The 22,424-nt window shown below is 45.0% G+C and overlaps 1 protein-coding gene across 2 annotated transcripts; it reads left to right on the forward strand.

Moving 5' to 3' along the window:
• Nucleotides 1-2,462: 2,462 nt before the first annotated feature.
• On the forward strand, nucleotides 2,463-21,666 carry STARD7 (StAR related lipid transfer domain containing 7). 2 transcript variants are annotated; one of them, XM_081200986.1, is made up of 9 exons: nucleotides 2,463-2,625; nucleotides 6,437-6,880; nucleotides 13,730-13,920; nucleotides 14,787-14,836; nucleotides 16,116-16,226; nucleotides 16,318-16,400; nucleotides 17,010-17,109; nucleotides 17,715-17,799; nucleotides 19,579-21,666. In XM_081200986.1, exons 2-9 carry the CDS (start codon nucleotides 6,456-6,458, stop codon nucleotides 19,776-19,778), a joined length of 1,245 nt encoding a protein of 414 aa, XP_081057112.1. In that variant the 5' UTR covers nucleotides 2,463-2,625; nucleotides 6,437-6,455; the 3' UTR covers nucleotides 19,779-21,666. The 2 variants fall into 2 exon arrangements, with proteins under 2 accessions (XP_081057112.1, XP_081057113.1); XM_081200987.1 differs by lacking the exon at nucleotides 2,463-2,625 and adding an exon at nucleotides 2,744-2,989.
• Nucleotides 21,667-22,424: the final 758 nt, after the last annotated feature.

A 22,424-nucleotide genomic window follows, 5' to 3' on the forward strand; every position in this document is an offset into this window, starting at 1 on the left:
ATGTAGGGGTCTTGCATCACTACTGGAGAGCACTTGGATCTCTGGACGAAGGCAGTTTTAAAGCTGTGGAACTACCTGTGAAAACACCAATATACACACTACCAAGAGAATGTCTATAGCTGCAGAGATAGACAGATAATCACAAAACAAATGTCTTTGCTATTAGGGACATACGGTCTAAATTTTGACTCCAGGAGGTGGGAGAGGTATAGAGTATGTCATGGCTTCTCAGCTGACATGGAAAGGATGGGGATATAAGTGGTCCTGAATTTGCCAGGACAAGAATGAAATACTTTGTTACAGAGTAGAGCTCTTGTGGATTTTCTTGCACTAAGATTCTGGGTGCCTGTGGCTTTGCAAAATGAGAGCAATTATACAGAGTGGTATATTGATTGAAGTTATTTTGACTGTCTTGTCTTGGCCAACTCACGTTCTCTCACAAGGTACATGTTTTCAGAGCAAATACTGCTTTCTTTGTTCTCTGAACATCTATGCCCCAGAGAGGATGGCAGAGTCTCACATCCAAGTATTTTAGATTTGTTTGTTCTCACACTCCCACCCCCAATTGACCTAATTGTAAAATACTGTGCCGTGGTACCTGTAGATACGAACGGGATCCGTTCCGGAGCCCCGTTCGCATCTAGAGGTAAACTTATCTAGCGACGGCACATCTGCGCACGCGTGCGTCACTTTTCACCGCTTCTGCTCATGACGTCATTTTGAGCGCATGCGCAAGCGGCGAAACCCAGAAGTAACGTGCTCCGTTACTTCTGGGTTGCCGCGGAGCGCAACTCAAACACGCTCAACTTGAAGCAAATTTAACCCGAGGTATGACTATACTCAAAAGGTATGGCAACATGTTACCCAACGGAAATTCAAAGACAAATGTTCTGCAGGGTGGCATCTACATACAACTTTTTAAAAAAGTGATTAACTTCTGTATTTTAAGCAACTGATCACATTTGGGTTTGAATATGCATCTTTATAAGATGTGGGTGCTGCTGTGGTCTAAACCACCAAGCCTCTTGGGCTTGCCAATAGTTCAAATCCACACAATGGGGTGAGCTCCCGTTGCTTTGTCTCCCAGCTCCTGCCAACCTAGCAGTTCAAAAGTATACCAGCGTGAGTACATAGGTACTGCCTTTGCAGGAAGGTAAAAGGCGTTTCCATGCGCTTTGGCACTCTTCAGTGTCCCATGCGCCAGAAGTGGCTTAGTCATGTTGGCTAACAGGACCTGGAAAAGCTGTGGACAAACGCCAGCTCCCTCAGCCTGAAAACGGAGATGAGCACTGCACCCTAGTCAAATTTGACTGGTCTTAACTGTCCTGGGTTCTTTTACCTTACCTTTACAAATATGTTGTTTTGAAGATCCTGATGGGAGGGAAGTTTTCCCTGTGATATGATAACTTCACATTTAATAAAAGCCACTTCTTGTTAGATTTGTTATCTTTAAAATGATTCAAAATGTGTTCAAAGCCTATGAGAATTATTGAAAATCTAGAATTAAAAGTTTTACTGAAACTGATTTTGATTGCTGCCAGCTTTAATTGGCTTGAGGTGTTTGAAGTACAGGAATCATTTAGAGCTTTATAAAAGTTCTGTTTTTATAAAAGTTCTGGCTGCTGCTGCTGGGAGTTGGAGCCCAGCAATGTCTGGAGGGTCGCAGGTTCTCCTTGTTTTAATGGAAGTGTGTGGCTTCTAAGCTCCGGGTCCTAGCAGGAGTTCCAAGTTTTTGAAATATTTGCCTCCGAACGTGGTGGAGAGGGAGGAGAAAGAGCAGCATAGTAACATTAATTAATTGAACTTGAGTAACTCATAATTGCCTAACTCATAATTGAGCTCAGGATGACGTACAAGGGACTGCCGTGTTCTTACACCAAGGCTGGCTGGGGATTGGGACGCTGGTGTCCCGGCTCAACCATTATCCTGCACTGCCTTTTCGGTCACTTGTACGCAAAAATAAATAAATAAATGCAGAAGGGTGAAATGTTTTACGTTTCCTCAGTACATGAAGATTTAGCAAAGGGTGGTGGTAGCGCTTGCTGATTTTCATACCCAGCGCAGTTACGCCGTTCTTAAGTGCGAAAAGAGGCTTTGTTTTTGAAGCTTGGTGTGGGGGAAAAAGGTGTCCATATTTGAGTCGGCGGCGGTGGCCTGACCTTACAAAAAAGCACAGCCAGTCCTCCACCAACCCACGCAGGCATCGCGAGGGGCAGCCCCGAGCGGGGACCTGCTGTCTCCAAGGCGCCCTTGAGCGGGTCACAAGGCAGAGGTGAGGGTTGGCGGCGGCTGACAGCAAGACCAAACGAAGAAGCTGGGGCAGCCTAACTTGCTGGCTGCGGCAAGGCAAGGAGACGGATGCCCCTCTCCTCCAACCGGACGGCGAGGACGGGGAGGGAGCGGCCAATGGCGGGGCGCTGTCGAAGGACCGGCGGGCGGGGCCTAGAGGGCAGGGGGCGGGACGCAGCTTGCGTGCGGAGTGTCGCTCGTGCGGGGGCTTCTTGGCTGTGAGGGGAAGCGGAGGGCGGCAGGCTGGAGCCACCCGGAGCGCGTCGCCTCTCAGTCCGCTAGGCCGTTGGGCGCGGGTCGCCCCTGGCAACCGCGAGAGGGGCCGGACGTCGCCAGGTGAGTCGGTGCTGAAGGTCGCCCGCCTGTTCCACCGCAGAACAGCGAGTGGAAGCGGCGACGGCTGCAGGCTCCTGGCGGGAGGGCTCGGGAGTCGGTGCCGCCGAATTCTCGGGGAGGCCCTAGTTTGACGGGAAGAGGCTCCTTAGGAAGAACCGGCAAGCGAAGCCCCTCACGTCTTCCCCCGTTAAGCGGCCTGGGCCTGTTTCCTTCCCTGCCCAGCCTGCGGGGCTCGCCCTTCTTTCCTCTCCTTTAGCCCAGAAGTGGCGCTTCTGCGTGCGGGGCCCTCTTGCCCCATGCTGCGCGCCTCTCAATGGCATGCTAGCACACGCCTAGGCGAGAGCGCGGATCGCGGCCGCGACAGGTGGGTGCGTAGCTGGGGGCCGGAGTTGAGCTGCTTAGCGGGCCACGTGATTTTGTTACTATGTTGTGTGTGTTTTTATACTGTGATTAGGGCTGGACAGTTTCTGGTTTTCGATATCACGGTATAATGCCAGCTAAACGTCAATATCTCGATATATCACCATGTCTGAAATAAGGTTGGAGCTTATAATAATCTGAAAATATTGAAAAGAATAAAAATCTAAAATTGATGCGTATAATTAAATGGAAAATTACACAGTAATAGCATGTTTAACTAAACCATTAAAGATTTCTGGAGAATCTGTTACTGTTCTGTTAAGGGCTTTATATACCCATAGTTACACCTTGAATTTGGCCCTGTAACAAGTTGGGAACTGGTGCAGATCAAGTTTAGAAAGTCAGGTAGACAGTCTAGGTTCTACATGGCGCCTAGTTACAGATGGCCATGCAACCTCTGCTTAAAAACCCCCAAGGAAGGAGAGTGTACCACCTCCCTGCTTGCCAGGTCTGCAAGGCCAGCTGGGCAGTGCATTCTCAATACATTACAAGGTGAAAAAATATGAAACCTTTATCGCAGTTTGGAGTTGATACCGGTAAGAGACAAAATATCAATATATCGCACAGCCCTAACTGTCATCCTCGGATGAAGGACAGTATAGAAATACAGTAAATAAACAGAATAATAATTAGGGTTGCAGGGTGGCATTAGAGTAGACCCCTGTTGAAATTAATGGACCTGACCAAGGCCACAGTTACACTCTACATTTCTGGTGCTGTAATAGGATTTAAAACAGTCATGGCTTCTCCCAAAGAATTATGGGAGCTGTAGTTTGTTAGGTGTGCTGATAGGAGGCCCCCTATTCCCCTTGCAAAGGTGCAATTTCTAGAGTTCTCTGGGAAGGATTGGTTGTTAAACCATTCTGGGAATTGTAGTGCCTGATGTGGCTGTAGAAACCAGTATGGGCCAGACATGCTTTGTTGCAGCTGGGGTAGATGAAGGTTTTGCTGGTGCACATGCACCATGGTGGTTCTTCTTTGTGCATTGCTGAGGAAATACATTCTTACTGCCTGTCTCTAGGAACTGCAGTCATCTGCAAGGGATTCCCCCATGGAGGGGTTAATGTTGCCAGCCTTCACAGTAATTAAGTACTGTATTCCTGGTTTCACTCTGAAAATCTGTAGCATTTCTTTTTCTCCTGCAGTGAATTGGGTGCAGTTCCTATGCCTCTAAGAAGGCTGATCTAGAGATTTGGACCTGGATTCCTGGAGGAAGCTTTGCTATTTACTTGCTTTATGACCTAAGGAATATTGTTCTTCGCTTCCGTTCTTTGTTGTAACCATCTCATGTACCAGTAAACACAAAGCCTTTATAAATAATTTGCAGATTTAAATATTTCCATGTAAAGAATTTGGGAGAAAGCATTTTTTTGGTGTTTTTGTTTTACTCAGAACTTTATCAGCAAACAAAGTAGCCCAAATAAAGTTTATTAGTGGTTTGCAGGCAGGATGATCTAGGCTGTATCCAACAGTCATACTTAGTAGACCCCTTTATATTAATGACAAGACTCACAGAGGTCCATTAATTTCAGTGAGTTTCCACTGAGTAGAATTTAGTTGGTTACTACCCTCTGTCCAGGAGGCACAAAAGGCCTCAAAACTTACAGGAGGAAGGGTCTTTGCACCTGACTGGATGGGTTGGAGGGCTTCTGTAACCTGAAGGCATGCTAATGTCTAATCTTCAAAGCAGCTGTATTAAAACCCAAATTTTCTGTGACACCTGAAAGAATTATGCTGCACTTATTTGAGACTAATCTCCATTCAACTCCCAATGTAGGTTAAGTGGCTTACTGTGGTCCTATCAAAGAATCAGTGGCTGCTTGTCAGCACAGAATTGCGAATGCTGATAGGAATGTCAGTTTTAAGATTGCACCCAGAGCTTCCTGCTCCTGTCCACAAACCTCTTGGCCATTAAGGGACTAACAGGTTTGTGCTTGGGATCAGCTACAGCAGCTGAAAGAGAAAAGCAATTGCTGCTCATTTATCTGTTACCTTAATATTCTTGTGCAAAGCCTGAAGCAATCCTGGGTGAGGGTGTTCCACTGCAGCTGCTGCAGAATACTCTACCCTTGTCTGCAAAAAGATGCCTGTCAAACACTTCTTCCTCTTTCATGCTTAGAGTACAGGCGTGACTATTAATGGTCCTGCACCAGGGTCATTGCTGGGTGATTGTTAAACTTAGGCTGTTTGAAAGACTGAAAGCTAATGCTGCTAATGCAGATTACCTGCCAGGTTTTGCTGTATTGTGAAAGCAAGGTGGAGCTGGGAGAGAGCCTGTTTATTTTTGGCTCCTTCTCTGATTGGAGAGGAGGTCAAATCACTGGAAAATTGTGGGAGGGTGTGTCTCCTCTTAAGCCAGTTTGATAAGCAGAATCAATTTCTGGCAAAGGAATGCAGTGAACAATTTGCCCCTTTCATATGATTTGTGTAGTTTGATGGTGTTCATTCTATTACTTCCCTGCAAGCCATATCAATGATTCTACTGCTTTTGGGGAGACATATTTTTTTAGACAAGCTACTTGCTCAAATCTTGGAAGCAAGCTTTCAAAATGACACTTTTCAGACTAATCCCCCCCTCCACCTTTTCTGTATTCTTCTAGTTGACTATTATTGTGCTGGCTGACAGAAGCTAGTCATTAATTTGTATATTTTCTTGTGGACCTGCCTGGTATCCACTTGAAGAAAGACTGTGCTTGAACAGAAGGGAAAGTTAGAAACCACAGATTCAAACAATGCATGAGCTGACCTATCTGCTGGTGTATTATAAATTTCCTGGCCACCTTCTCTTTTGGCCTTAAAGAGCTTGCTTAGTCTAATTTCAAGCAACTGAGTAAATTCTGTTTTAAAATAAATAGAATGACTTAACTAAAATAGTAACGGCAATTATGCTTTGGGAATAACAGCACACTAATCCTCTTGGTTGTGCTATATGTTAATTGGATGAAGTGGCTTGTGATTTCATTTATAAAACACAGCAGGGCAAAATAATTTTTTAGAAACTTTTTGCTAGGCAGTAACACAGAAAAATCATGCATACTCACACTGAACAAAGCAAGGGTCTGTTATGGTGAGAGCTTTTAGAAATTGCATTACTGTCATTCAGGTAACTGAAATTCCATAGTTGCTCTTCATCTATTTGATGTTAGTGAGGTAAAGAAGTCTTCTGTCAAGGTTTTGATGGATTGTTGGCGGGAGGTAGGGGTGCTTTCCAGTGTGGCTACACTTGCTTCTTTGATCCTTTGGTGGCTTTGGAAGCCTAGCGTGAGACTAAAGCCTGGGAACGGCAGAGCTGCAAAGTTAGTAGGGCATATTCTAAGCACGTAGGTGTGAAAGACTGACTTCTGTTGGCATCTTTTGTGACTAATTTTCTGTTCTGATCTCTCTTCCCAAGTCCGTGAGGCTTGGCAGGAATGTTCCACCCACTTCACTGGAGGCCTCCCTCCAGCATTTATTCCTACTACACGAATACTGCCCGCTTCATCGGCTACAAAGGGAAACTACAACTTGTTTGGCAAAATGAGAGGTCCTTGAAAGACAGGTACCAGTGGCTGCTCACCTGGCTACGGAAAGGAACAGAGCAATGTCCAAGGCAGAAAAACCTACTCTCACTACTGGCCAACCAGTGCAGCTATGTGACCGGCCAAAGGGTCCAGCGTGCTCAGCAGATTGGACAGCTGTACAGTAACATCTACTCTGAGAGAACACGCAAAAGCCTCTTCAGCTCTTTGTGGCGCAAGTTCCTAGGGCGTTATACCAGTGCCTGCAAGCTGATGGCAGCCGTCACTGGTGTCTTCTTGTGGGAAGAGGAGAGGATCAAAGAAGAGGAGCTGAAAAGGTGGGTCTTAATTTTCCTTCTAAGGGCCATTGTAGGCAGAAAACATTGTGTGCTCTTTAATTTTGTGGATAACATGGCATATTCCTTTTATTTCTGTTTTCATGTTTTGCTCTGAAATTAGTATTTCAATTTCTTTGATCTGTATTTTTGGAGGCAGTGCCAGATGAGGTGGAATATTTACGTCGTGGTTCCCTCCCAAATAAATGGTTGTTGCTCTGTGGATGACTGTACAAACTTTATCTTTTTCTCTGTCAAATGAAACTTGTGACTGAGTTGGGGAGGGGGAGCCTTGTCCCATTAGTGGCACAATAGTTCTTCCGGGTCTACTGGACAACAGTGGGGCAAGACTGACCAGCTCCTGGCTTGGAGGACTGGCCAGTGATTCTTTTATAGTGTCCTTTGTATAATAGGGCTGTGTGTGATCTTGCTGCAGTTTGAAGTTAACATTTCTGTTAATTGGTATTCAAAAAAATTATAAGTCATCCTCGGCTAGGAATATTTAAATACTCAAGCAAAGTGATAATAGGAAGAGAGGTGATAGATGGGTAGTAATAGGTGTGATGGCTTATGGCTTACAGTCAAGGTGCAGAGGTTTCATCATCCTACATAGTCTCAAATAGCTGAAATTGTGTTTTCTAAACTACTGTCAGGAGCTGTCAGGCATAGTTCAGCAATAAAGCACCCGGCTTCATTTAAGTTACCTCTATTCAAAGAAACCAAAACAGTACAGGCTTTTCCCCAGTAGGTCTTTCCCAAATTGTGGCAGTTGTGAAGACTAAAGATCCCTGCCTTTCCACTGCTGTCTAAGGTTCCTTCCCTAGCAAACCAAGGCTCCTTCGTCTTGTTTCTCTATGCTCCACCCTCTTTATTTCTCTGCCTCTTCTAGGACACCAGGGTGGAAGAGAGCTGATCACAGCAGGACCAGCCTGCCTCCACTTGCTCATTGAGCCCTGCTTACCCCTTCAGCTTCTGACACATCCTCCCCCCAATCTTCTCCCTCTGACCACCTGTCCTCATCCCATCACCAGTCCCCTGGCTCTGAGCCTTCTTCCTGTGGGGGTTCCCCAACTGGGCCTCCCACTACTTCTCTGTATCCAACCAGTCCATGTATCTATTTTGAACACCAGTAAATGATTCTATGATTGGTTGGCTCTAGATAGGTTGGCCTAACAATTTAGCACTAGTTAACTTTCCTTTTAAAATCTACTACTTTTTTCTTCGCTATATAATTTTACCCCCTGGTGCATTTCTTTTAAAAAAAACAACAACAGAAGTGTTCTGCTCAGATGTGTGGCTTTTTGGATTATTATTGCCTGTATTGTACATTTTTTTTGGGGGGGGGGAACAATTCCAGATTTAGTAGCGGGTATATAAGGCCTGTTGAGACTCTCCCCTGACCTCAGCGGGGCATCTTTAAATGAAACATCCTGTGCAGCTGTCCACAGGCAGTGAAGGATAGACTACAGACTCTGTATTTGGAAATGGCTAATCTCCAAAGGCTAGACTGTAATTTGTGAAGGAGGATGTTACCCTAACTAAATCTCATTTGGGTGACTACGAGTCTGCCCTTTAAAAGTGTTCGGAAACTTTAGTTGGTCCTGAATGCTGAGGACAGGGTCCATTTTGGGAGAGGACATGGCTCTATTGTTTGAATAATATAACTGACACTGGAGGCATTTCCAGGAAAAAATTCATAGTGCTTTTTATGGCGTTTAAAGCCCCAAATGGCTTAGGATCAAGATACTTGATGGATTCCCTTCCTCTGTATGGAAGTGCTTTGCTTCTAAGTCCTCTCTCAGATTTGCCCCCTCCTTGCCATCTGCTGCAATAGAACTGTGAGAAGGGCCTCTTTTTCCTCCTTCCACCCCACCTCTGTAAACTACAAGCTGGGGCATACATTGAACTTTTTGTTCAAGCAGGTCTGTGACTTGAGGGGGTGATTGTTTGCCTTCTGCAGATTTTTATTAGTGGCTGCTCTCTTATTTTGTTCTGTTGTTGTTGGAGGGCAGGGTGTGTGATAGCTGCCGTGTGTGTGCAGTGTGGGGAGCTTGGGTACACATTTAATAATAAGAATGTTGTCCTGAAGGAGCAATGTGGCTTACTTGATGTTTGATTGTGGGGAGGAATGGCAGGATTTCCCAAAAGGTGACATTGAGGCAGTGAGAGGGAAGGAAGGAAGGTCGTGTCCACAGAGCATTTGCTGAGCCCCTTGCCCATGAGTAGTTGCAAGACTCCATAATGTTCCATGTTGAGGCCTCTTTGGACTTCACAAGTCTTCCCCTCCCTTGCTACCATCCTAGCCAACCTCTTTATTTGAGCACTAGATAGGAAGGAGTTTCACTCCTCTGATTGGGTATTTGGGATCAGAATTGTTCTATCAACTCTTGTCATGAGTAGCTGTGTGTGTATGAGTACGCTTGCAAGCATTTAGCTAATTATGGTAAAGAGTGGATCACGATAGATGGGGCGAGTGATTAGTATCTGGGATAAAGAGAATGGAGTCTGGTTTACAGTATTTCAACAGCAGCAAAAACAACCTAGGAGAATCCTCCTTGGATGATGTGTTTAGTAGCCTGTAAAACCAATTGCACTGTCAATGGAAACTTTTTGCAGCTGTTAAGTGGCAGATGATATTGTGGGAACAGGATAGGTCTGCATATCTCTTGGGGATGATGAGATGATGGTGGTAGGAGTAGTAGTAATAATAATTTTATTATTTATGCCCCAGCCAGCCTGGGCGTCTTCCAGCACACACAAAAACATAATAAAATGCCAAACATTAAAAACTTCCTGATACAGGGCTGCCTTCAGGTGTCTTATAAAAGTTGTGTAGTTCTTTATTTCCTTGACATCTGAAGGGAGGGTGTTCCACAGGGAGGGCGCCACTGCCAATAAGGCCCTCTGCCTGGTTCCCTGTAATTTCACTTATTGCTGCAAGGGAACCGCCAGAAGGCCCTTGGAGCTGGACTATCCTTGAACCATCTTCATTCTCCCAATAAGGGAAGTAAAATAGGGCTGGTAATTCCTCCCCTTAAATCCCAGTTTGAGGGGATTTTGCTGTTTGTCATGCAGAGGTGCAGTTTATTTTCAGTTTAAACTATCTTTGCAACCAGAAATAGGCTTCCCATGCCCTCTCTGGACTCGCCTTCGCACTGAGTTCTAAAAGTATTTAATATGCCACATAACAACAGTTTTCTGTAAGTGACTTAACTGTTATAAAAACATTGAAATCATTACGTCCACCAGTGATTCATTGAGTTAATAACCAGCAATAGACCCATCACTCTAATTTATCTCTAATTCTCTTGCAAAACATGTCTCTCCCGTATTGGTCTCTGCAGCCACAACAGGCACTGTAACTCCAACGGTTTGACTTTACCCCAGATGGTGCACTCTTCCATTGTTTCTTGAGGCAGACGGATGCCAACTACAATCTAGAGGTAAAAACCTGGGAATGGCTGGCTTGCCTTCCAGACCCTCCTCCTCCTCTTGGATCCTAAGATGCTGCAAAGTGCCTGCATCAGACATCTCTGTGTGTCAGACATCTGTGTGGTGGACTCTCTCTCCCTTTGTGACCCCTAGTGTTCTTCAAAGATTTGATGGCAGCACCCTTTTAATGATTACATTCATGAATCTGGTTCAGAGATTAAAAGCGTGAAGAAAGCTAGCTATTCATGGTGCATGTTTGGCATGCAATCTCTCTCTCCCCCTCCCTCCCTCCCCCTCCCTCTCCCTCTCCCCCTCTCTCTCTCACACATACACACACACAGAGAGTTTTAGAACGTCCTCCTGCAGACTCTGCAAAAGTGCTCAGCTTTAGCCTTTTGGAAGCATGTTTGTTTGGCCTCTGGGACTTACAGCTGAATTGGGAAATTTCAATGAAATATCAGCTTCATTAGTTTGCTGGTGTGAGTGGCTTTTTGCTACCCTGCCTCCTACCATCAAGATGGACTGCAGTCTTCAAGTATGTGCCTGTAAGGGGGTGGTGGCTGGTAAGAACTTTTTGTACTGCTATGAGACTAACTTTATTCGAACTCACCATAAGTAGTCTTTAATATTTTTACATGCTCTCAGCTTTTATAGAGAGGAACTTGTTTATTGATGTGTTGGAAAACCTGTTCTTGACCCAGTCTAAAGGAATCTTCTGGGTAACCTTTTCAGATATTAGCATACAGTGGTACCTCTGGATGCAAACGGGATCCGTTCCGGAGCTCTGTTCGCATCATGAACAGAACGCAACCCGCGTCTGCGCATGCGCAGGTCGCGATTTGCCATGTCTGCGCATGCGTGTGACGTCATTCTGAGCGTCTGCACATGCACAAGCGGCGAAACAAACCTGGAAGTAACCCGTTCTGTTACTTCTGGGTCGCCGCAGGATGCAACCTGAAAAGATTTAACCCGAAGTGTCTTTAACCCGAGGTATGACTGTATTGCTGACTTCAGCTCTCTGCATGTTTAAGCCTTGTATAAATGTTCCATCCTTTGTGTAATCATGCTCAAGTTGCAGTGTCCCAAGAGGCCACCTGAAACCAGCACTTGCTTTTGTTAAGGCTTCAGTCTCTAGTAACAAGGTCAAGATTAAGCAGCTGTACTCTTCTTATCTTTTCTAGCAGCTTCCAAAATAACATAGTATCAGTGTCTTCCTTTGCTGCCATCATCAACTTGCTTTTGGTGGGCTGTGAGACTTGCACAGCTGATGAATGACTGACAAACAAAAAAACAAACAAACAAACAAACACATTATGTAATAAAACCTCTATGAAGCTTCAATTCTGGGCCCTCTGCTAAGAAGTATTAGATTGCCAGGCGCTAGAGATGCAGCCTTCTCAGTAGTGGCCCCATGCTTATGGAATTCCCTCTCTAAGTAGCTACATTTGGCCCCTACATGAATTACTTTAAACTGGTAGTTATCTGCCACTGTTGTTTTAGTTTGCTATTTTTGCTGCATGCATTTATGTGTATGTTCTGTTGGTATTATACTTCTCTGACAATATCTCTTTTAGATGTGTTACTGTATTTTTAGATTATGCTTCCTTTTTTTAATAGTTTGTAATGTATTCTGGATTGTGTTTTGAGCTGCCTTGAGTGGAGCAACCCTGAAAGGCAGCCTTTAAGTACCTAAATAAAAAAATTCCTTTATCCTTGAGGATAGAACTGTACAAGAGCTAGGTGTGAATAAATTAGTGCAGAGGCCCAGCAGCCCAGGATGGAGCTGTGCAAGCTCCATTGACGTGAATAAGATTTGGGCAAGAGTTATCTTGTCCAAGTGTCATAGGATCATGGGAGCAACCACAGAGTCAAGACCATTGCTCCCTCTAGTCTAGTGTTTCCTACACTGCTTAGTAGTGATTTCAGACGGGATTCTCTCTCAGCCCCCTAACTGGAAGTGCCAGGGATTGAACCGGTGTTCTTTTGCATGCAAAGCATGTGTCCTACTGCTAAGGTATGATCCCTCCAATACTTAGTAATCCTTCTACCTAGGATTTTCTGACACATCTTTTGCAACTGCACTACCCTGCAAAACACCTGGCAGCAAAAATATTTTTCATTATATTTTATTTTATTGATGCCGGGTGAATCAGGGTCTACAGGGCAGCGTGGCAGCAAAAGACACATCTTTTGCTACCTTGCAAAACTCCTGATTTGCACAGCTGCAAAAAAGAAATTTCCTTTTGCTGCTGCGCTGCTGGGTGAGTCAGGTGTTTCGCAGGGATAGCATGGCAGCAAAAGACGCACATCTTTTGCTGCCGCTATGTCCAGCAGACCAGCTCACTGCAGCCAGGCAGGTGAAGATGCTAGGCCCAAAGGGTGGTGCCCAGCTAGTTTGGAACACTGGATAGACACGATTGAAAACGCTCCCACCACATGATACCCATTCCTCCAAAACAAACTTAGGAAAACCATCCACTATTTCATCACACAGTCCAAAACCTAACAAAAGCCTGACGAGCCAAAGGCTTATATTGCCTAACAGGCTTCTACAAAAATAATAAACCCATACTGACACAAGAAATACAGGACAAACAAGGGGACACCCCAATGCCCTGGCTAACACAATGCCAACTGCATGCTTCTTAAACAATCCAGCAGTAAAAGTAGCAGCCACTAAGCCTTTGACCACCTTTGAAAACCTTCTGCTGACAGTAGAGGGACATGGCAAGGGGATGGCATCCACAATGTACAAAGACTGCTCCAGAATCCCACAACCCCCCCCCCCCCATCTCAATCAGAAAACAATGGGAGCATGACATAGGCTACAAAATAAACTTTACCCAATGAACTAAACTCTGGTCTAAACCTCCCTTTAAATCCATCTCAGCCAAAAGAAGGGAACTCACATTGAAACTTACCTATACTGTAGATATTACATAACACCATGTAAGTTGGCGCTGATACACCCAGGAACCTCACCAAAATGCTGGAGAGGCTGCACCTCTATCGGTACATATCTCCCATGTGTGGGATTGCCCCAAAATTCAACCCTTTTGGACACCAGTCCTACAATAAATATGCAAAATAACTAAACAGGTATTAGAATCCACCCCATATCTAGCTCTGTTGAATATTTTCCAAGATGGGCAAGGATGTCAGGGATTCTTAAATGAAATAAATGATAATACTGGAAATGGGTGTTATTACACAACACAATTGTGGACTTGGTGCTGCTCATGCATACATCCTGCTTGCAGCTTCCACACAACATTGGCCCTCATAAAAATGCCATCCCATTCCCCACCCCAGTTCTAAACCAAAGAATCGGAGTAATTATGGTAATCTAAGCTGTCCTGATAGGTTGAATCAGACTGAGCAAGCCCTGACTGATGATTGTTGTCCTCCTTTCATCACAAGGTCTGCAGAAGAGATGAAACGCATGGAAGAAATCAGTGTGTTCCAGAGTAACAAAGGAATGAGCCAGACACAGGAGCCAAAGGATGCAGGTTCTGTTTCCAGGGAGCAGAGCTGGGAAATGGTGATGGACAAGAAGCACTTCAAGCTATGGCGGCGCCCAATTGGAGGGACTCATCTGTATCAGTACCGAGGTAGTTCCTGCTTCCTGGATTTCCTACTTGGAAGTCCATTTGTGTGGCAAGAACACTTGAAAAAACAACAGCAAACTTGTTAAGGGGCTTTCAGAAGAACACAGACTAAAAAAGGGGATAAAAACAGTTATTTTTAACCTGGCCTGGGTTCACGGCCTTTTTTTTTTAATCAGCAGAAACAAATGCTAAAGTCTCTGCATTGGGGGGGGGGGGGAGAGAAATGCACAGGAAATGCAGTACCCTTCTGTCCTTGCTCCCAATTCCTTGAGCCCCTTGCTTGCTGGAGAGTTCCAGGGAGACCCTTGCTTGTGCTGCAGTTTGGATAAGGAAGGAAATGGCAGGAGGGACACCTGCAGTTTATTTCTTAGCCAGGCTGGAGGCTGTGGGTAGCTTTTCTCACCAGAAGGCAAGCAGAGTGAGGAAATTTGGTGTGGACACCTGCTTGTTCAGGGGAAACACCATTGATGATGCATGGTTTACATGTTTGCTGGTAGCTGTAGAGTTAGTCTGCAGGTGGATGTGAATTGGAAAAGTGGCACTGGCTTATGGGCACTATGTAAACACACATCAGAATTGTAAACAGCAAGAAAAAAAGATGTCATCTTCCTGGGAGGATGGGGTTGGAGACTCGCTTGATGAGAAGCAAAGAGATTAGCATATACAGAGTAACTGAAATCCATGCCTTAATCATAGTAGTAGTATTATCACTGCCAGCAGTAAACTTGTTAGTCACTTATTGTTAAACTTATTAGTTGCATTAGACTTACATTTTGACAAAAACATAAATGCATTGTACTGTAGAAAAACCATCAAATAGAACATTAACAATTTACAAAAACAATTTATGTCTTGTCGTTCCTTTGTAGTCTTTGGGACATACACAGATGTGACACCTAGGCAGTTTTTCAATGTGCAAGTGAGTATTTTCATCCCTCTTCCGTGCCCCTCACTGACTGAAGGATGTCTCTAACGTAGCCTTCACCAACCGGGTGCCCTTGGACTAAACCTTCTGTCCGTTTTGTGCTGGTTGAAGGTGATGGGAATTGTAGTCCAAAACACCTGGAGGACTTCAGTTTGGCAAAGGCTACTGCAGTGAAGATTCAACTCATATTGTGTCTTGAATGCCCCTGTTCTTGCTGCTGTTCCTGTTCTTTGAGATGTCTGACTACTAGGGGGAGTGTCAAGGGCACCAGAATGCAGTGATCTCAATTTCCTGCTTAGCCAGGAGCACCAGCAGCCAACAATCCTGGCTGCAGTAATTGGTCATGGTTGGTGGGAGAGTGTGCCAAGATATGAAGTGCAGCTCCACCTTTCCTAATAATAATAATTAATAATAATAAAATATTTTATTTATACCCCGCCCTCCTGAGCCAAGGCCAGGCTCAGGGCGGCCAACAACCAATAATAAAAACGAGTTGAATGAATACAACTTAAAAAACAAGATTAAAATACAACATTAAAACAATTAAAATGTAGCCTCATCGCAGGAGGAGAAGGAAAAGACAAAAGAGAGGGAGGGAATCAAATTGTCTCCAAGCCAAAGGCCAGGCGGAACAACTCTGTCTTACAGGCCCTGCGGAAAGAAATCAGATCCTGCAGGGCCCTGGTCTCATGAGGCAGAGCGTTCCACCAGGCTGGAGCCAGTGTTGAGAAGGCCCTGGCTCTGGTTGAGGCTAATCTGACTTCCTTAGGGCCCGGGACCTCTAGGGTGTTGCTATTTATGGACCTTGAGGCTCTCCGTGGGGCATACCGGGAGAGGCGGTCCTGTAGGTACGAGGGTCCTAGGCCGTGATGATGTTCTAGGCATCATCCAAATGATGCCTCCCCCAGGTTTTCTGTGCCTTTGGACATGTCCGGCCATTCCTCCTCCTCTTTTGCTCCCTATAACTGAGTTCTGATTCTTACTTGCGTTCCTTGAAAATAAAGGGAAACTGGACTCAGAGTTAATACCTTTCATAGCCAAGATGAGGGCCTTTGGGACAAGCTTTTCCACCTGGCCCAGCATGCTCAAGTGACATGGCTTCATTGCCTCCCCTGGGTGTTTGAAATGCAGATTAATCCAGGAGGCATAAAACCCATCTTGCCTCTTAGTGAATTGTCACAGTATTTCATCATTTCTTAGTTGGCACTTCGACAAATAAGAAACAAATTGTAGGATCATCTCAAGGGAACTCTTCTGGATTCTTATCTTCTAGCTGGATACAGAATATCGAAAGAAATGGGACTCACTAGTCATCAAACTGGAGGTGATTGAGAGAGACCAGGACACTGGATCAGAGGTTATTCACTGGGTAACTCATTTTCCGGTGAGTGTTTCTTTCTCTGGCTTCCATTTAATGACACTGGTGTGTTGATGGCAGCTGCTCCAGGATTACAGCTGTGTCTTCTTCCTTTCAGTATCCAATGTACTCGCGGGACTATGTGTATGTGCGACGGTACAGTGTGGACCAGGATAACAATTTGATGGTGCTTGTGTCACGGTAAGGGATCCTGGGCCAAGTGGAAGATACAGCTGCATTTATTCTGCAAATTAAACTTCTCTATAGAGCTACTTACTTTTGCATAATTCTGTTCTCAAGGTTTGGAGAGGTTATGGGGGGAAATGCTGGGAAATGAAAGGAGATGAAGACATGAAAATTGCATCTGGAGGTATAATCTACTTGCCCTACAGCTGGTTGCACCTGATAATACCTATATGTTTGAGATATTTTTATATTGTAATACTTTTTGATTGGTTTAGATGAACTTTCCTCACTACTCATCTAAAAATCTTAGAGCTGTGGAATATGTTCAACTTGCAGTATTTTAATATATTTGTTTATTTGTTTGTTTATTTATTTAATATATTTGTTTCCATTCTGTTTCAGTTTAATTATTTTTAATTATTACCTTTTATATGTATTTACCTTTTCATATTTTATCTACATTAACTTGTGTAAGCCGCCTTGAGTCCCAGTTTGGGGAAAGGTGGGACATATATTCTTGCTCAGATTATAATACTTAACTGTGATGAATTCTTCACATAGAGCTGAGGGGAATTTTGAAGTTTTTTTCTGAAATGTTTGTCCTTTCTCCTGCTTGGTTGCCAGAGCGGTTGAACACCCAAGTGTCCCTGAAGATCCCGAATTTGTCCGTGTTCAAACCTATGAATCTCAAATGGTTATCCGCCCTCACAGTTCGTTTGATGAGGTGAGTGCCCAACTTTTACAGGAGAAAGTTTGTTTGGGTGGTTTTTCCAGAACTATCTACCCAAGAGGCGAGACTGAACCAAGTGGGAGTCATTGAATTAAAATACCCAGTGTTTTAAACTGTGTTGAGTCTAACTTCTAATGTGCCCTGTATTGGATGACTTCTGGAGAGACCCACATCAAGGCCTCAGAGTATGAAAATGCATTTGGAAGGTCCCCTCACCCAGAACACTGTGGCTGCTCTGAATTCCTACAAAGGTGTTGAGTGTGTCTTGAAAAGGGGTGGTTAATTTTCTATGGGCCTGTGGTGCAGCACCACTGCATAAGATTAGCCCACCTCGTCTAGCATCCTGTTCCCACAGCGACCAACCAGATGCCTCCTGTGGGAAGCATGAAAGGAGGATCTGACCTGAGCACAGCTGCATGCTCCCCACTTGAGATTCCCAGCAACTGCTATTCAGCGGCATACTAATAGTGGAGCATAGTGAGTGTGGTTAGTAGCCATTGATAGCCTTATGCTCAGTGATTTTGTCTAATCCTCTTCTCTTCATTTTGTTAAATTCCGACCTCCCAGGAAGGGCCTGCTAACTCCCTTTCTCTTTTCAGAATGGCTTTGACTACCTGCTAACATACAGTGACAACCCGCAGACAGTGTTCCCCCGGTACTGTGTCAGCTGGATGGTCTCCAGTGGTGAGTCACGGCATTGGGATACCTTGGTTTAACAAGCAAAAAAACCTCACACTATACTTGTTGACCAGAGGAACTCTCTGCCAGCAGATGTGTAATGCTTGCCATGGGATCAAAGAGTTCTCATTTTTCAAATCAGGATGCTGAAGAAGGCCATCTCTGATAATTTTCCCTGCCAGAGACATGGATTAAATTATCAGTGACAAAATACTCCCTTTGTAATGGCAGGAACTGATGGCGAGGTGCAGTCTAAAACATCAGGGGGGCCATACAAGGGCCATTCAAAGGGGTTTGACTTGAAGTGACTGCTGTGTTCCTTGAGGATTCCTTGGTACCAGCATCTTCGTGACATAAGCAGCCCTTTAGATCCTGAGATCAAAGGTCCAGATCCAGCCTGATGGCTCGTAGGGCTGCATTGTTCTGGTCACTGTGCTTGGTGTTTGAGGGCTGTTTGCTTCTGTTTTAGAAAGATGATTCCTGAACCCTTAGATGCTTTCATCAGAGAGCTTTCACAGGAGATACTCATGTTGCCTTTTGAATTACTGCATATAACTTTTTAAAAGTACCAGTCATATCCAGGTTTATGTGGAAGCCACTGCCCACAGACTTTGTGGGATTTGCCCTTGAGTTTGCCTGGGCTTAACGCCTCCCTTCATTTCTTAAAGCACCAAAGACGCCACACTCTGTGGATACCATGGGTATCGCAAGTCCACATGGCAAAGTCAGCAGCTGATGGCTGATGTTACTGTCTTACACACGGAAGATGGCACAGGCAGGCCTTCAGTGAGTCCCAGAACAAAGTGCTCTGAGAGGCACAACCATGGGGTTTAGGGACAGTTTTTTTTAAATGTTTATTTACTTACTTCCCTGTGTTTATAATTTGCCTGTCACCTAATGGTCCCAGGGTGGAAAATTAAACAATAAAATTAAAAACAGCCAGTATAATTTCCATACAAATAAAGCAGCAGCAATAAAAGTCCAAACCAGTGTGCCTTGCCTTTCCCCCAAAAGCCTGAGCAGGGAGGTGCATCTTCAGCTGAGAATGAAATAATGACACTGTCATGGTGAGATGTTCTTCAGAGGGCAGGTCATTCCAGAGGCACTGGGCCACCACCAGGAGAGCCCAACTGTGGATCACCACCCCAGATATCTCATTGGGTGATGGCACTTCTAACAGGGCTTTCCTCACAAATCTTAATATTTAGGCAGTATGGGAGCAGGTATTCTTTCATGTTCTAGGGACCCAGGTAGTTTTGGGCTTTAAATACTAACATAAGCAGTGTAACTTTGTCCTGGAAGATGATAGGCATCCAGTCTGATCAAAATTGGTGCTGTGTGCAGCCATGTTTTGTACTAGTTGCAGCTTTCTGACCATTTTCAACAGAAGCCCCATAGAACACATTGCAGTATTCCAGTGTGGAAGTTACCAGGGCATGGGGATAACTTTGGTTAAGCTTTCTCTGTCCAGGAATAGTCATAGTTGGTGCAACAGCCAAAGCTGACCATATGCAGTCCTAGCCACTGAGGCCACCTTGGTCTCAAGTGACAGATGACTCAAGGAACACCTCAAGGAACTGTGCATCTGTTCCTTGTGAGGGAGGGGCAGGATTCAACCCCATCTAGAACTGGCTGACTTACCAGTTCCCAGACCTGAGACCTGCCCACCTACAGAACCTTTTTCTTGTCTGGATTCATGGCCTTAGCAAAAGTATGTAATCCTTTTATGCTGAGAGTTTGATATGGGTTGACTTCTCTGTTATTCCTCCTTTCTTTCCTTTTCAGGCATGCCAGACTTCCTGGAAAAACTGCATATGGCAGCTTTGAAAGCCAAGAACATGGAAATCGAAGTGAAGGACTATATCTCTTCTGCCAAGTCCCTGGAGTCTGGCAGCAATGACAGCAAGGAGGGGAAGGCCAGCATGCCCAGCCAGGATCACAAAGGTGAAGGGACCTGCAGTCCTATTCAGATAGACTATGCTTAAAAAGGAGCGTGCTCCCCAACCCCGCTGAGAGTTGGCAGCCCAAGCCTTTTCATTCTGCAAACTGGAAAGGATGAAGATTGCAGGGATGCCTTGGGGACCTTACTTCAGCTGGTCACTTCCTGTCTCTATAACTCCTCCCTCTCCTGTGCCATCTCGGAAGAGGGCAGTGATCTTGCCACTGGAAGCCAGGCTCAGCAACTTTGTAAAGCAATTTTGTGTGCCACTTGTGTTCTGGTGATCTTCTTTTTCCCAGTGGGGATGTTCACGGCAAAAGTCTCTCTCCTTTTCTCTTCACACACATCCCCGCCATTCCTTTGGTGCTGCCAGATGCCTTTCAGAGGTGGCCCTGCAAAACCAGCAGGGCCACCATAGCCTTGACCCTTTTACAGGTACTGTGGCACATGAGCACCTGCAGTGCCTCCACTGGCATGTTGAGTGAAGCCAATCCAAAATACTTGTTGCTGGGGCAGGGACTCTGCATCCTCAGTGGGGCCTGAATGCTTTCTTGGGGCCCTCTGTGTGCCACCTGTGCAGTGTGTTGCTCTGCTGCCAATGTGCCTTTTCCTCCTCTGGCACTACCGAATGCAGCTTCAGGCTGCGGGAAGCAGACACTGTCAGGCTCTGGGTCAACGGTGTTGTTGCATCTCTGGCACCTGCAGAGTGAAGGCAGGCTATATTTTTATGCATCTTGTTTTGTTTTCTCCTCCTTGGCTTGATAACATTCAACAGCTACTGGCTCAGGTTCTGGCTGGAGTTATTCTACTCCCTTTGTCAAACTGATGGTAGCCCCAAATGTTTCATGTATAGTTGTTCGAAGCAGAAACAGGATCTGCTTGTGTCAACTGTAAATCAGTTGGTTTTCTCAGTTGATTTCATCACTGGATTTGGAGAAGCGCCTATTAGCTGCCAACTTCTCTCTAATATGTTTCCAGGGTGGTGGGGAGGAAATCGAGCTTCCTTTGGGAAACCCTTGAATAGAACTGGAATACCTGACATTAATGTGTGTGTGTGTGCATCTCAGGTCAGAGTGTCTAACATGCTTTTGTTTTGGCATGAAAGGCTTTGAAACCATCTGTAAAAGTAGATTAGAAAGTAAAGTTTAACATCTTATAACACAAAAGGTTTGGTTTTCAGAAGAGGAGGGGGAGTTGAAGACACACATGCATCTGTCCTACATATTCTCAGTTTTTTTAATAACTTATCATTGGCTTGGTTTTTTCCACAACCTAGAATGTACTAATTTGTGAGTCTCAACTTCTTCATTTATCGTTGAGGCTGGCGGGGGAGATGACATTCCTACATGCCTGCTATACAGGTGCACTATTTCCTTCGATTGTGTTCCATGTGAAGCAAAGGAGTGTGCCAGTGTTCTCCTTCCAGATACAGGCACCATAAGCTGAATTGTCCTGAAGTGGGTCATTGGTAAACACCCAGGGTACCTACTTCCACAGTGAGAGGATTCTGCTCCTTTCACTGTCCTCAAAGAATGCAAAGTAGAGTGAATCGCAAGTGAAGCTTGATGTTGTATATAAATATCCTCAAGGAACCACTTCTGTGCCAGTGAAAAATTGGGTGCATTTCCCGCCCTCTCATTCTGTGCATTGAAGCATGTGATGTCTTTTTAAGAAGCTTCATGTGGAGCAGAAAGGAGACAGCCAAGTTGTGTTGCGGGGATCCAGTGCTAAAATGAGAGAGCACCTCTTGGCTGGGCAGCTGAGAGTTTCAGGCGGCTGTATCCATGGGGTGGGATGAAATTGTGCATGAAGACCCCTTTGGTCTTGCTCTGTGGCCAGTTTGGCCTGTTAAACATAGCTACTGACGCTTTTAATTAAAGCTCGTGTTTTTATTAGAACCAAAGCACCAATAAAGGTAACCAGTTGGTACGACAGCCTCATGAGTCGATCCTTTTTGGGAATGAATGGGACAAAACCTCCTTCTGCTAGAGCAATTTGGGGTTTTTTGTTTGTGTGGAACATCTGTCATGTGCCCCATGCACATTTCTCTCTCCAAAAACAAAGGTGGTTTTAAGTCTTGGGGATTAAATGGAAATGCAGCGCTAGTTTCCTTGCTGCTCATCAGCGATGCAGTCGTGTATTGCACCTTCTCATACTATCACATCAAGACCTAAAACAGGTCAGTCCACTGGCAGGAACATCAAACTAAAAGTTACGAAGGTGAGACTAGGGATATAAGACTGAAAGGATGCCTCAGAGCTATCCTGTTACTTGTGAGTGACCTGCGGAAATCCATCCTTCTCTTTGTCAACTACCTAATCAAGCTTGTCAAGTGCCTCCATGATTTCAACAAATTACAACTGTGTGCTGGAGCAATCCATGTGTTGTGACAAGAAAATGCTGATTATGCAAATTTGCTATGAAGCCGTTTACGATTTTTCATTTCTTTGGCTTTGCCTGTCATGGTGAGAGGCAAGGAAGCTATTGCCCTAACGACAAGAAGTTTTAAACCAGGTGTATGTGGTTTTGGCATGGGAACATAGAATGCTGCCTTAATGCCCATGAGACCACTGGCATATCTAGCTCAGTGTTGTCTACACTGACTGACAGCGGCTCTCCCGAGTTACAGGTGTGGGGCACTCCCAGCCCTTGCATGAAGATGCCAAGGATAGACCTGGGAGGACTTGGTGTA

Source organism: Podarcis bocagei (assembly GCF_964188305.1).
Source record: "Podarcis bocagei genome assembly, chromosome: 7".
Taxonomy (NCBI): Eukaryota; Metazoa; Chordata; class Lepidosauria; order Squamata; family Lacertidae; genus Podarcis; species Podarcis bocagei.